This window comes from Stegastes partitus, unplaced genomic scaffold (genome assembly GCF_000690725.1).
Source record: "Stegastes partitus isolate 25-593 unplaced genomic scaffold, Stegastes_partitus-1.0.2 Scaffold117, whole genome shotgun sequence".
In the NCBI taxonomy this organism is placed as follows: domain Eukaryota; kingdom Metazoa; phylum Chordata; class Actinopteri; family Pomacentridae; genus Stegastes; species Stegastes partitus.
The window spans coordinates 700029-713517 of NW_007577848.1; the positions used below are offsets into that span (position 1 = coordinate 700029).

Sequence of the window (13489 nt, forward strand, 5' to 3'; positions counted from 1 at the left end):
ATGAGGTGCAGCCAAATGATTCTGTGCTGCACAATTAGTGGTAAGTAAGAAGTAATTATTTCAATCAGTCACAATACTAAAAACTGACAGATGAGGTAAATAACACTGGTCATCTCATGCACTGTTGCTGCTGGGAAACCTTGTTGCAGACCAAGCACACCTAAACAACGACAACTGTAGGACAGTGCACCCAATCACAACTCAAATGCTGCTCAGGATTGTCTTGAGAAATACAACAAAGAGTTTCAGGTGTTGACTCAGCCTCCAAATACCCCAGCTCCCAATCTGATTGAGCATCCGTGGAACTTCCCACACAGTGGAATGATCCTCGCAAGCATTTCCCAACTCCATAACTCAAAAGATCTTGGTGCCTTATACTACAGAACATCTTCAGAGGTCTGTAGAGACTAGGCCTCGATGGGTCAGAACTGCCTTGGCAGCACAAGGAGGACTCATTCATTCATTTTTTTGCTCTTTATTTTGTACTTTATTCTATATGGCACTGAAGGAGCTGTTCTCAATCTCATTGTACATGTGTATAGTGACAATAAAGGCATTCTATTCTATTCTATTATTACACAAAATTATGCAGGTGATTTTATTGCTGTGGCTGATCCATGTATATAAATGGAGACTTTGCTAGTGCCTGGATCTCTACACGCCTCTCAATGGGTGATAATTATTTACCGCTCAGCCGGGCGCTCTCTGAGACATTGTCCCGGCAGCAGTGTGAGTTTGTCCTGTGTGGTTTGGAGAGACTGTTTGTGTCCATGTCATCTAATGATGGCAGGGAAACAGCCTGGGCTGACCTGAGGTCTCCACTGTTGTCCAGACGACGTAGTGAAGTTGTTGCCATTATTGGATTTGTCCTCAAAGGATGTCGCTGATGCGTATCCTCCACTGTGCTTCTCTCTCCTCCCTGGCCTCCGCGGGGACTCCCACATCCAGCACAGTCAACACAGCAGCCTGGCTCTGTCTGTCTCACCATTGATTCACTGTCCTCCTCTGCCCCCACCCTCTTCCTCTCCCCCTGCTGCTTTCTAAGCACTGTCACAGTTAACCAGCTGCATTCACCTGAAGCAGCCTGTCAGCACACTGTGTGTGCACAGGACTTAAAGCTTCACCTTACTCCCATATGGAATCCTGCCTCACTGAGCACAAACCCACCAGAGCCCAGATTTACCCTTTGGATCACCTGTCAAGAATTCAGAAAAAAGTATAGCTGCCAAATGCATTTTATTTGAAATAATCGGGGAAACGCATGGTGAGATGCTACAGGAAAGCAATCAGCTGGTCATTTGATGAGCATGATTAGGACAGAGTTCAGGTGATGTACTCATCTGTCATGAAGTTAGCTACCTAAACTGAGTTTTCATTTCAAATTTCTGCTTTTTGAATGTAGTTTCTCCTTTCGGAAGAAAAGAACAACAAAAACATCACAGTATATGCGCTGTCTAATGGGGAAAAAACGTGTCCCAGACACGAAACATAATTCCAATTGAAATGTATTGGTTTGGATTTCATGCTGGGGAACACGAAAAAGTCAGGCAAATCGTGTTCCAGGACACAAAACAATAGATTACGTTTTGTGACTATTTCACGAATCGCCATGAGACTGGGTTGTTGGTCAATATTGCACCTATTCTCCACTGCAGAGCAGCTAGTCATTAACAAATTGGATTTTTTGTGTTCACTATCTTGAGGGACGCAACTAAACCGTCCAATAACATTGCAAAACATTCATTCAGTCAACATCTGTGTTGTAAATTACACTAGTTCAACTTAATCTGGGGAAGATTAATCAATGCTTCATACAACAAACCAAAAAAAACCCATAACACGACACTTACACTCTGTCCAACTTGCAAAAACACATTAAATGGCATTTCAGTGCTAGACCTTCATTAGGCAAATAGTTGTGATTCCTTTGAACGGATTGTGTGGTGTAAACAAAGTTAGAATCTAGTCTTAACACTTAAGCTATCTGCCCAGGACACCAGGAGAATTACATTATAAAAATGATCCTCCCTTGCATCGGTAACACACCAGTAGATGGCCTTTAGGTGTGATAGAAACCCAGGAACACTGATCTAGTTGGCAGCTTAAATCAGTTATCATCTGTTCCAAGGTTGTGTGTGTGTGTGTGTGTGTATGTTTGTGTGTGACTTAATAATTTCTGTCTAGCTTGTTTTCAGGTTCTCTGTCCTCTCTTGATAATTGATCATTTCTCTGAGGGCAGAGTGTAGGATCATTACATTTTCTGTCAGTTTAGTGATTAGTATTGATTGTTTGGCCTAGGAGGTCACAAAAACACAACCTCATGTTGTACGTTACGGTTATATTTACTTTACCACAACATCCTGATCTGTGATTGGTGAACTGACTGTGTGTCCTCCTCTGTTCGCTTGCAGCAGAGGACGTTTGCAGCCAGCCCGTTCTCCGAGCCCCTCATGGTGAAGCTCAGCGGGGTGATCCGACAGCCTCAGGAGGACCCGGAGATGCTGTGGGTGATGGGTCCAGTGTTGGCTGTCATCCTCATCATCATCATAGTCATCGCTATTTTACTCTTCAAGAGGTGAGTCTGGCACACAAAACAGCCCACATTGTCATAACAGACACTTTCTGTTTTTGGAGTGAAGCTTCCAAGAGGTGAATCGGATCAGGTTCAGACAAAAGAAATAAAAAACATATAATCTACATTTTATTTACAGTTCCCTGTAAAACCCAAAGTACACCGCTGTGCTATTTGCATAGCTGTTGGTACTCATGAGACACATCCCTGGGAAGCTGAGATGATTTGATCGATGCAAACCTTGTCAAGACACAATCACAACAGCAAATACAATCAACACCTCTGTCAGACCTCCAACTAACAAGCAAGGAAAACATTTACAAAATGGAGGTAACTCACCTATGAAACCTTATAGTTATCCACAAATGAACAACATCCCAATCAAAACAGTGTTGTTACATTTATAAAGGTCCAGTCAATCCAATCAATTAAATATTTAGTCCAGAACACGTTAATACATCCATAAATGCCCCTGGGCTGCTGTTGTGTCATTTCAAATTGCCCTCACATTCTCCAGCATAGCTCCAGTTTAACATTTCTTATATCTGTATTTCAAAGTGGTGGCTGCAGTCTACCATTTCAATGGTGCTTCATTTGAGCCAGTAGGAGCTTCTATGTCCTGTCCACCAAGTTTAAACAAACCCTAACCCTAACCCTAAATTAAATTTTGCATTTGTGTTTACATAGTCTTTTCCAGCCTATATGTCCCAACTGTTCTCATCTGCAGGCATCTTATTGCAAAAAATAAAACTCCTCTGAAAAAAAAACAAAAAAACAAAACTTGTTTAAAATGTTCTTATTCAATAGCTCTTACAGTAATTTTGCCTGCTGGGTAAAGGAGACTAAGATCAATGCATGTACTCCAAATACGTAACAGCTTTGAGTTAACTTTGTGTATACCTTGGAGCCCCAGGCTTTTTCCAGGGTGATATCACTACCTTTACTTTTAAGCTCTTATCTTGGAAATTATAAGGTCTAGCCATACATGCTGCACTTTTTTTTTCAGAACAGTCTATAATTCTATCATTTGATATGATAATATTTGCAGATCTTAAATATTAGCCATCATATCAATGAAAAAAATTTTTGTGTTGTAAATATGTCATGTTTTTACGTGCATCACCCCGTAAAATGCTCAGTAGACAAACATCTTTATAATTGTAGAGGGAAGATAGTGGGACACTGTGAGACAGGTATGCAGGTGAGCAATTCAATCAAGAAGAATATAAATTTCAACTTGGACACAAAACGCGTTTGTCGGGCTCTAAGGGTTAAACAGATACAAATGAAACATATCCCACCTCTCAAACTGTATCACTGACATTCGATAAAAGATTAATATCAACCCTTTATATCAAAATATTTATATCTAGTCCACATTCTAGAAAGCTATCAGCTGTAAAATATTTGTACTGCCCCGCTGTCTGAAAGAGAGTACACAAATGATCCCTTCTGTGTCATCTGTTACACAAAGAGTTTCAGTGAACCTCGAAGGCAGTGTATGTTCATTGTGTTCCTTCACTTATGGTCCAGCTGAGCGACCATTTTAGCACAGTCCAGAGAGAGACCCGAAGCACAACAGATGATGACAACATTTTACAAGCACCAAGAAATAGTGAAAGTGGAGGTCTTTCTCGATTAGAGATAGACATTTGTTGTGGCGTAGCCGGCCTGAAGACAAAGGTCCTCCGTGGCATATGGAAGGGAGGCGCTGGGAGTTGCCTCACGGCCCTGCACTTCGAGGCGAACAGTTGGCTTGTGCTTCCTGTACTTGGGTCAAACATCTGGAGCTACTGGCTGGGCTGAAGAGGGCTTCCATATGGCTGCTGCTCTGCTCAAAAGGCAACACTTGTTCTGTCGTTTTTCTCATCCCTCCTTTGCTCCAGTTCTCTCTCAGAGGGTTTGAATATTTTTGGGGGATAATTGTAATTTTTGTTATATTTTAATTCATTCGAGGGAAGTTTTAAGTGTGCCCATGCAACTATTGACATTATACTCTTCGTTCCAGCTAGCATCTGTTAGCTCCAGACAGCTTCTATTATCTCCTGATGGCTACTGTTAGCTCCAGTTACCATCTTTGAGCTCCAGAAGGCTTATATTAGCCCGCAATGGCTCCTGTTAGCTCCTGATATTTCCAATATTAGGCTTATTAGGCTGTTAGTTTCAGATATATATCTCCTGATTGCTCCTGTTATCTCAAGTCAACTGGTTATCTCCTGATGGCTCCTGTTCATTCCTATTAACTTCTGTTAGCTCCAGTGGGCACATATTCACTTTAGACAACCTCTGTTAGCTCCTGATGGCTCGTATTAGCTTTTGTTAGCTTGAATTAGTTATCATCCATCCCAAGATTTATATGTCTGTTTTTACACATAATTCTAAATTCTAAATTTTCCATAGATTTCTAACCACTACTAGATACCTATCATACAATAGTATAGTTAGTAACTAGTGAAATTTCTATTCTACACCACTGTCCAGCATGCTGCTAAACATATAATACATCATTACTGTCGCTTGTTGAGAGTGTTTTTCCTGTCTTCAAGGCAGCCATGTATATCAGTGCACTATGGAAATAAGCTTTCAGACCTTGAAACTTCCGTGAGTTGGGTGATCCATCATAGGGAATATACAGTTATGTTTTCATCAAAGTTCATACCAAAGTCTGTTTCTGTATGCTGAGTGAGCGCTGACACAAGACCAAACTTTGTTGAGAGAAAACCAAACCCAGAGGGCACAATAAGTAAGAACCGATGTGATGGAAAGAAAAACAACTCATTCAGTGTATTAAGATCTTGTAATAAATGAAGCTAGGGGACAATTCATTTTGGAGTAGATTATTAAATGGCTTCATTTGTCTGTGGAAATGAATAATTTTCTCAACCCATGAAGGAGTATTTATGTAAAAACATTTTACTAATTTTGAGATATGTGTGTTTTTTTCCAGAAGAACAACAGTATGGTTTTGATCAGTCAAGATAATCTTAAACTCTAATGTACTGGTTTCTGACACAGTAGTCATCTCTCCAATCCAATGTTACATGGACTGTATTTCTTCAACCTGAAATGACTGAAATCATTTTCATCAACTCTCATTAGAATGATCAACTTAACTGTTTACACAGACGCTAAATATAAATGCTCTCATAAGATGTGTCTTTTTGTGCTCCAAAGGCATCAGAGTGTAACTTTTTTTGACATTGTTAAGTAATTCTGCTAGAAGAAGATGAAGAAAGAAAGAAAGTGTTATTTATGCATAGAAGGAAGTGACCAGGATGCACCCACAGTGTGTCCTGTGAAGTATTTTTGCATTTCTGCTGTTCTCTCTGATTAGAAGCATTCTCAGCAGCACAAACTTCTGTGATGACTTGTGGAAGAGAGTTGTTTTCCCAGAATTTACCGACCAGGAGTGAAACATGTGGCAAACATAGACAGAAAGATTATATTTCATATTCCAACCAGGAAGAAACAATTAGATTTGACCAGTCTGGTCCAATTAGGGGGTTGCAGGAGTGCTCTAATTAGTCTATTATAGTGATTATTAATGGAATATTAGAGTCCATGTAAACACAGCTAGTAACAGAAGACAACATCTGCATTCTTTGTTTCTGCAAAAATATTCAGCTAAAACCAATTTGAGTCGTGAGCAGTCAGATTTAGACAAATGAGTCAGTGTTTATTTGGCACAAATGGCCAAAACAGTATATTCGCTCTAGAATTAAATGTGTGCATGTCCATGTGTAATAAGGGCAAATACAGAGTGATTTTGTCTGAGGGATTTAAAAACAAAGATGTGCCACAGGCGAAGAATGTAGTTCTTAAAAGACCATAACTTTGCATAATACCCATTTGAGTTGTCTAACTCAGACCATTGAAGCCTCACGTTAACTTAAGCTGGATTTCAAAATGCATTTTCACATTCAAAAAGGACAGAGGATTTTGTTCTGTCACCACGGTGTTTTGGCTAGGGAGAGATTTCTCCACACCCAGTACAGGCAAGAGGAATATTTTTACACAACATAATATGGAGTACCTGTCAGATGTTTGGACACACCTGTACATTGAAGGGTTGGTTTCTACTTTCACTGTTTTCTACAGTGTAGAACAAAACTGAGGACATCCAAACTTTGAAATAACACACATGAATTTATAAGTCCTGCTTTCCTGAACATTACATAACAATTCTAAAGCCATTGCATAATTTTCTAATTATGGTATAGTGAATAAACAGTCACAAAATCTGGTGCGGTCCAATAGTTAAGTGGATAGGTCAGATACCATGTGGGCATATTTGCCCTGAGCAGCGAGCATCCGGGTGAAATCCCAGGTGACCCGTCCATTTGCTGCATGTCACTCCCCTGTTCGCTCTCTCCATATTTCCTGTCGCTGTCCTCTTTTCCTATTTTAGTTAAGAATAAAAAAATGACATAATCTGTCAGTAAACAGTATCAATCAAAACTTTATTGTCATTGCACATCTCACAGAACAACAAAAGTTACTTTACAGTTACATCCCATCCAATAGTTGTAAAACTTTAAATTACTTTTATCATAGAATACGTACATTTCCGGACTGCCTTGCCAGACTGTAGTTTACTGACACTGAACCTCTGGAGTGGCTTTAAAAATATTTAAAGACATGTACATAAAATAACTGTAAAACACTAAAAAAAAAAAAACATCTTGCGTTTCAGAATAGCACAGACCTTTTCTGTGTTTAACGAAGACAGTTGTTCCTCTCACTGGTTTCTGGGTCTCTAGGGAAAGTATAATTAAGCTGCTATGTGTAAGGGGTTGTTTTCATTATAGGTAATGGGTACCTAAAGAGTAACTACATCCAATTTTGTGAGTTAACAAAGCATATGTCTTTTTCTGATATTGTACACTTAAATCTTGGAAACACAGAAACAGAAGTTAACTGTCAGTATTCTTCCACTGCTCCAGTGATGCAAGAAAGCTGTTACATATCATATCTGGCGGTTATCCAGGATTTATAGAACTGGAGTTACATAATTTTGAAGTTTGCATTTGAGGAGAGATTAGAAGCAAAGGGATTTGCAGCGATCGAAGACTAATAATATGGCACAGAAGTAGACAGCTTGGTTGATTAAAAGATAAGATGACACTTTGGTGACCCGGAGTCGACGACATTTGGGTTTAACAGCAGCAGAAAGACACACAATACACTAAAACTAAAAGACTTTTTTTTTTTAAAGGAAAATCCAAAAGAATAAGTAAAACAATGAATATAACAATGAATTTAAGAAAATAAAAGCAAACTAATAAATGAGCAACAACCGTATGTACGTGGTGCAAAGTTGTGTGATGGGGAGAGCAGCTAAATCATTAAAAATATCTATTCAAACCAATTTAATTCAACATTTTGTTTCCTTTTTTAATATTCATAGAACTACAATTGTGTCATGTTGCACAAAAGACATTTTTGAGTCCTCTCTACTTTAGCCATGATTGTGCTGTTTCCATAGAGATGCATGGATTCATATTGCAGTGAAACATTAGCATTGGGAACGTACAGATCCTTGGGGTGCCTCAGGTTTGCCCGTTACCACATCTGACAAACTGCCCTGCAGCTGGATGAACCGCAAATGAAAAACTTGAAATGCATATAAGGTGTTGTTGGCAGCTCTTTACCTTACTGTATTAAGTGCCTTGAGATGACATATCTTGTGAATTGGCGTTCTACAAATATGATTGAATTAAACTAAATATGCTGCAAGGTGGCACAGTTGGAAGCACTGTTGCTTCGCAGCAAGAAGGTTGCTGGTTCGCATCCCGGTGGGGGCACCGGAATCTTTCTGCGTGGAGTTTGCATGTTCTCCCCATGCAGCGTGGGTTCTCTCCAGGTTCTCCGGCTTCCTCCCACACAGTCCAAAAAAATGCTGAGGTTAATTGGTGATTCTAAATTGTCCGTAGGTGTGAATGTGAGTGTGCTTGGTTGTCTGTCTCTAAGTGTAGCCCTGCGATAGACTGGCGACCTGTCCAGGGTGTCCCCTGCCTTCGCCCTAAGTCGACTAGGATAGACTCCAGCGCCCCCGCGACCCTAGTGAGGATTAAGTGGTGTATAGATAATGGATGGATGGATAAACTAAATATGGACTGGACAAGGGAACCACTAGTTTCAGTCAAGCATTGCCACTCAATGGGAATGGGCTCCATTTTATACCTAAATGCTTTTTTAGAACATGTGATAGAGGCATGTGCACAAAGCAGGAAATCACAGGGTGCACTCAAAAGAGAACAACAACCTATTTGTGCCCCCGGACCTGTTGTGGCCCCAATAACACCCTTCACTCTATGTTCATGCCACATTTTACTATCAGCAAGGTTGGTAGATGTGAGGTTATGTAGCGTTTGCTGACATTAGTATTTCTTACTGACCAGACAACTAAATTACACGATACAGATTGAGTGTGAAACCAGCTTTCGACTCAGGTGAGACTTGTGATGCCAAGTTCATTCCAGGTCACTGCGTTTCTCTTTAAAAGTGTTTTAATAAGACTGTGTCCTGTCATTTGATGATGGGAAGTGTATTTGAAGAACAGGGCAGCAGTGAAAGATGATCGTGAGAGAAGCGTGATCAGATAAAGAGCAGCATAGTAAGTCAGGTGCTGTTACGAGCTCTGTCAGGTCCACTTGTCGTTCACTGCAACACTGTGTGGTATTCCTGCTGCTGACACCTTGTAAATTAATCTTTTCTCTCTCTTCTCCCTGGTTCACTGTCTTCCTGCTTTCTGTGGACACAGCAAACAAGAAAGGTTAGTGCTTCTGTGTTTTCTTGCACATCAACCATCCATCCGCCGACCCCCAGCCTGCCTTCCCTCGTGCTGTGTAAAGCTTTTTGGGTCAGACATGTTTTCTGACAGTGATGATGTGAAGTGACAGATACTAGTTTCTGTAACACTTTCAAAATCACACCTCCCTGCCAGCTGCTCTGTGCTGTCTTGTAGGCTCACAGCATTGTTTTCATACACATCAACTTCAATTGATAGACGCAAGTGCGTCGGTGTGTGTGTGTTTGCGCGCAACTCCATTTTCACATGTTTGTTTCTCTGTGTTTTTTTTTTTTTTCTTTTTACTCTTCAGCTCTGAGTGTTGAGTTCTGAATCCTGCTGATCTTCCCCCCAACAATAATCCTCCCTCAGTGCTTGCTTCACCTCCCAACCCCTCACACACCCGCAGCTTCGCCTGCAAAATAAATGGCAGACCTGAAAAATCCAATCCTGATATCACCTGCAGGCAACAACTGACATCACAACAACCTTTTCACTTCTGTTTGTGTTACCTGCCTGACCTGCATATTACATATTGAATGTTCTCATCACTAATACATACAGAATCAGTCACCTGGATTTTTATTTCTTATTTACTTTTGCAGGGTGAGGTGGCGAAAGGTTTGAATATTTAGAAAACTAATTTCCATATAAAGCCCCAACTTGTTTATACCTATGTCAAATTGTGATTTATGCTGAATTTTTATTTAGCCAGAAGGTTTCTTTGGGCTACAATGAAAAAAAGTGACAAAAGACAGTAAGACAACGTGTTTGAGATGTCAATGAGCAATTTGAATTATTACCACATTATAAAAAAAATTTTCTGTCCAGAATTTTTTCAACTTCACCTCAGTAGTCAATGGCAACACCTTTATTTGCCACCACAACAATTAGACAATTTTTACACTTTCTTGCAAGCTTCTTGCCTGTCTCAACTGGGATTTTGGACCACTTCTCTTTTGTGATGACCTGCAGGTGTTTGAGGTTGGAAGGCTTCCTTGCCATGACTCTGGCCTTTGCTTCTCTCCTCAGATTCTCAATGAGATTCAGGTCTGACTTCTGGCTGGATCACTCAAAAATGCCGATATTCCTCTCTGTTAACCATTTCTTGACCACTGCATGTTTCCGATCACTGTCTTGTTGAAAGGTCGAACGCTGCCCAAGGCCAGGTTTTTCTTGCTGACTTTCTGACGTTTTCCTCCAGAATCTTAATATAGTCCTCTCAAGAAGTCAGGTACTTTGACAACGTTGTCCTGCCCATCGGCTGAAAAACACCTCCAGAGCATCACATTCTCACAGCCATGTTTGATCGTAAGGGTGGTGCTCTTGGGGTTGAATTCTTAGCATTTTCATCAAACCAAAGCCACATCCCAGTGTCCAAACAACTCAGTTTTCTTCTAATTAGACCACAGAACCCATGACCAAAAGCTTTCTTCTTTACCTAGGTGAGCCTTGTTCAGTGTCTGTTGTAGTATCTGTCTAGACATTATCAGTTTTAAGATGATGGTACCAGAACCAGTCAGGACAGCCTTGGTGGTGATCCATTCTTGCCATTTCAGGAGGCACTTTTCGCTTCCTGCCACATCCCTTCGTCACGGGGGCGGGGGGGACGACACAGACACAGGCAGACAGGTGGATATAACAAAAGGGGTTTATTAAAAGATTTACAAAAAACGATACAGAGGGAAGTGACTAAACGGGGGGAACACAACGGGGAAAACCAGAACAAATATCAAATATACAACAGGGCAAAACTACAAAAAAAAACCTACAAAACAAAGAACAGAGGGGAAATTCTAAGATACAAAACAAAGCTGCTCAAACAAACGGGGATACTCACAGAAAATTGACAAAAACAGAGGCGGCAGACAGGCTTGAATAATCCAGGCTGGAACCGGTAGCAGGAGAAAGCAGGCTGGGGGAATGTAGGAGAGGGACAGAGAGCGAGAGACAGACAGAGAGAGAGAGAGAGAGGAGGGAGAAGAGAGGGAGAAAGGCAAGGGCTGGGACAGAGACTGGGAGGTCATGTCACCTTTGAGGTCCTCCACAGCATGGAACTTTTTGTTAGTGCATTGCTCTGTGGCCACTGGTACTTGGGAATACTTGAGTATGTCTTCCAGCCAGAATGTGCATTTTTCTTGTAGTGATAAGCAATAACAGCAATCTCACTAAGCTCCTTGGTTTTAGCCATAACTAGCAATTAATAGTCACCGAGTAAAGATCTACTACATCAATTGTTCTCATTTTATAGTGTATTAGAACACTCTTGAACATGGTATAATTCACAAGCACAATTCTAAATGGCTTAGAAACTGCATTTTTTTTTTTTTTTTAAATTTGCTTCTTTTTTTTCCCAACTACTTCGAAATAGTAAAAATTCTACATTGGCATCTATAACACAATGTCGTAACGTCTTTTGTCATTTATTTATGTAATTTTAATCCAGAAGAAACCAATTGGTCAAATAAGAACTCATCACAAAGCCAAAATTGGCATGGGTATGAATAGTTTTGGATGGAACTACTTGGTTTAAATATTGTATGAATATTGTATAAAATGCACAGCCAAAATCTGCAGCATGTCTTCTGTATACTCAAGCCTTTAAGTCTATTATTGATTTCACAAAATTGTAAGGAATAGTCTTTGGAGCTTCACATATTCTCTTTTCTGTGTACATGTGTCTCTGTTGTAGTCGAGCTATAGTCAAGATGTGGTTAGCCTAGCGTAGCATAAAGACTGCAGGCATGGGGGAACCGTCAACCTGGGTCTGGCCACAGTTCAACTCCTCCAAAGCTCACTAATTAACAGGTTGTATCTTTTCTGTTTATCTCTATACAAGAAGAAATGGAGTTCAACAGTTTGTGGTTGAACTTAAAGCTATGTACTGGAAATCATTTTACGAATAGAGATTAATATGCATCTTCACATCTCACAAAAAAAGAATGAATAAACTGCTCAAGTCCAGCAGCACAAACCGCAGCCAAGCTATAATTAACTAAATGATTTACAGACCTGGCGTCCTATTATCAGTAAATAGGCACAATACTGGTCAGTACTGCAGTCAGTATAGAAAAATGCACTCGTACGTATCCAAAACATGCCTGTTGGGGTTCCCTAAAATTTGTAACTATTTCACAAACTGCTGTGAAACTATGTTGGTATGTTTATAACTACACTAATAACTCAGGTAGAACAATATAATATGATTATTCACTATCCATTTTTTTTATTATATTATTTTTTTAAATAAATGCCATTTACCATAAACCCTGGATATGTTGAAACATCACAAAAAGACAAGTCTCTGAGCAGTTATAGATGCTTTTAGACAGTATTAATTACAATTAGAAAGAGAAAAATAACTTAAGAAGCAGCTGAGTTTTGTGAAAATGGGACCAAGTTGCATTGACTGAAGTGTCCGCACTGTTGGTTGTTTAAATTTCCATGGGAGCTGTAGTTTTTTCTGTGCTCACAAAGTAAACCCAACTTAAACCCCAAGAACAAGAATTGCTCAGTTAGAGAGTGCACTGAGTTGCTCACATAGAGGCTGTACCCCTGAGGTGATGTCATGACTTTTACTCTGGATGTAATAAAGCTGGTCAACAATGTTTTGTCCTCGCTCCAGGAACTTAAGGTAGAAGTAACCCAAAATGAACAGTGTGCTTGTTCGTAGCAGAGTATTAGATCCCACTCTGTTCCACCATCATTAGCCTTTACTGTCTGTCTTGGCTGCTTCACCAGCTGCTTAGGTTTTCACACAGTCATATGAGCAAAATTTTAATAAGCCCAAATATGAACTCCGCATTTTAAATTCTGCTGTGGAAACACTCAAGAGGCCTCTAGACATTAAAGAGGAGTGGCAGTGTGCTCCAACAAACTGTGAAATTCACTGCTTTCCATGACTTACACTGATTTCACTCTAGATGGGAGATCTCTCATCAGGGGGGATAAAAGGCTTTCTGCTTTACAGGAAGCTACAGGAACTATAACAACAGTACTTCAGCCTCAGTGATGCAGCAGACACAGGATTGGGTGCTAACCAACATCTGCTGTAGTGCGTAATCACTGTTCATAGCATATTATCAAGAAAAACCTTGATTTTAAAAAGCTTGTAAATACATGTGAAA

At 40.1% G+C, this 13489-nt stretch overlaps 1 protein-coding gene across 10 annotated transcripts in view; it reads left to right on the top strand.

Annotated features, from left to right (window-relative positions):
* Positions 1-13489, top strand: part of ptprfa (protein tyrosine phosphatase receptor type Fa) — a 349532-nt gene that overhangs the window by 289575 nt on the left and 46468 nt on the right. For 6 of the 10 annotated variants that reach the window (XM_008278153.1, XM_008278155.1, XM_008278160.1 and 3 more), the window contains 2 exons: positions 2412-2575; positions 9336-9347. In XM_008278153.1, the coding sequence (XP_008276375.1) occupies positions 2412-2575; positions 9336-9347 (176 nt within the window). The remainder of the gene's footprint in view (positions 1-2411; positions 2576-9335; positions 9348-13489) is intronic. The other 4 variants (XM_008278154.1, XM_008278157.1, XM_008278159.1 and 1 more) reach the window with 1 other exon arrangement.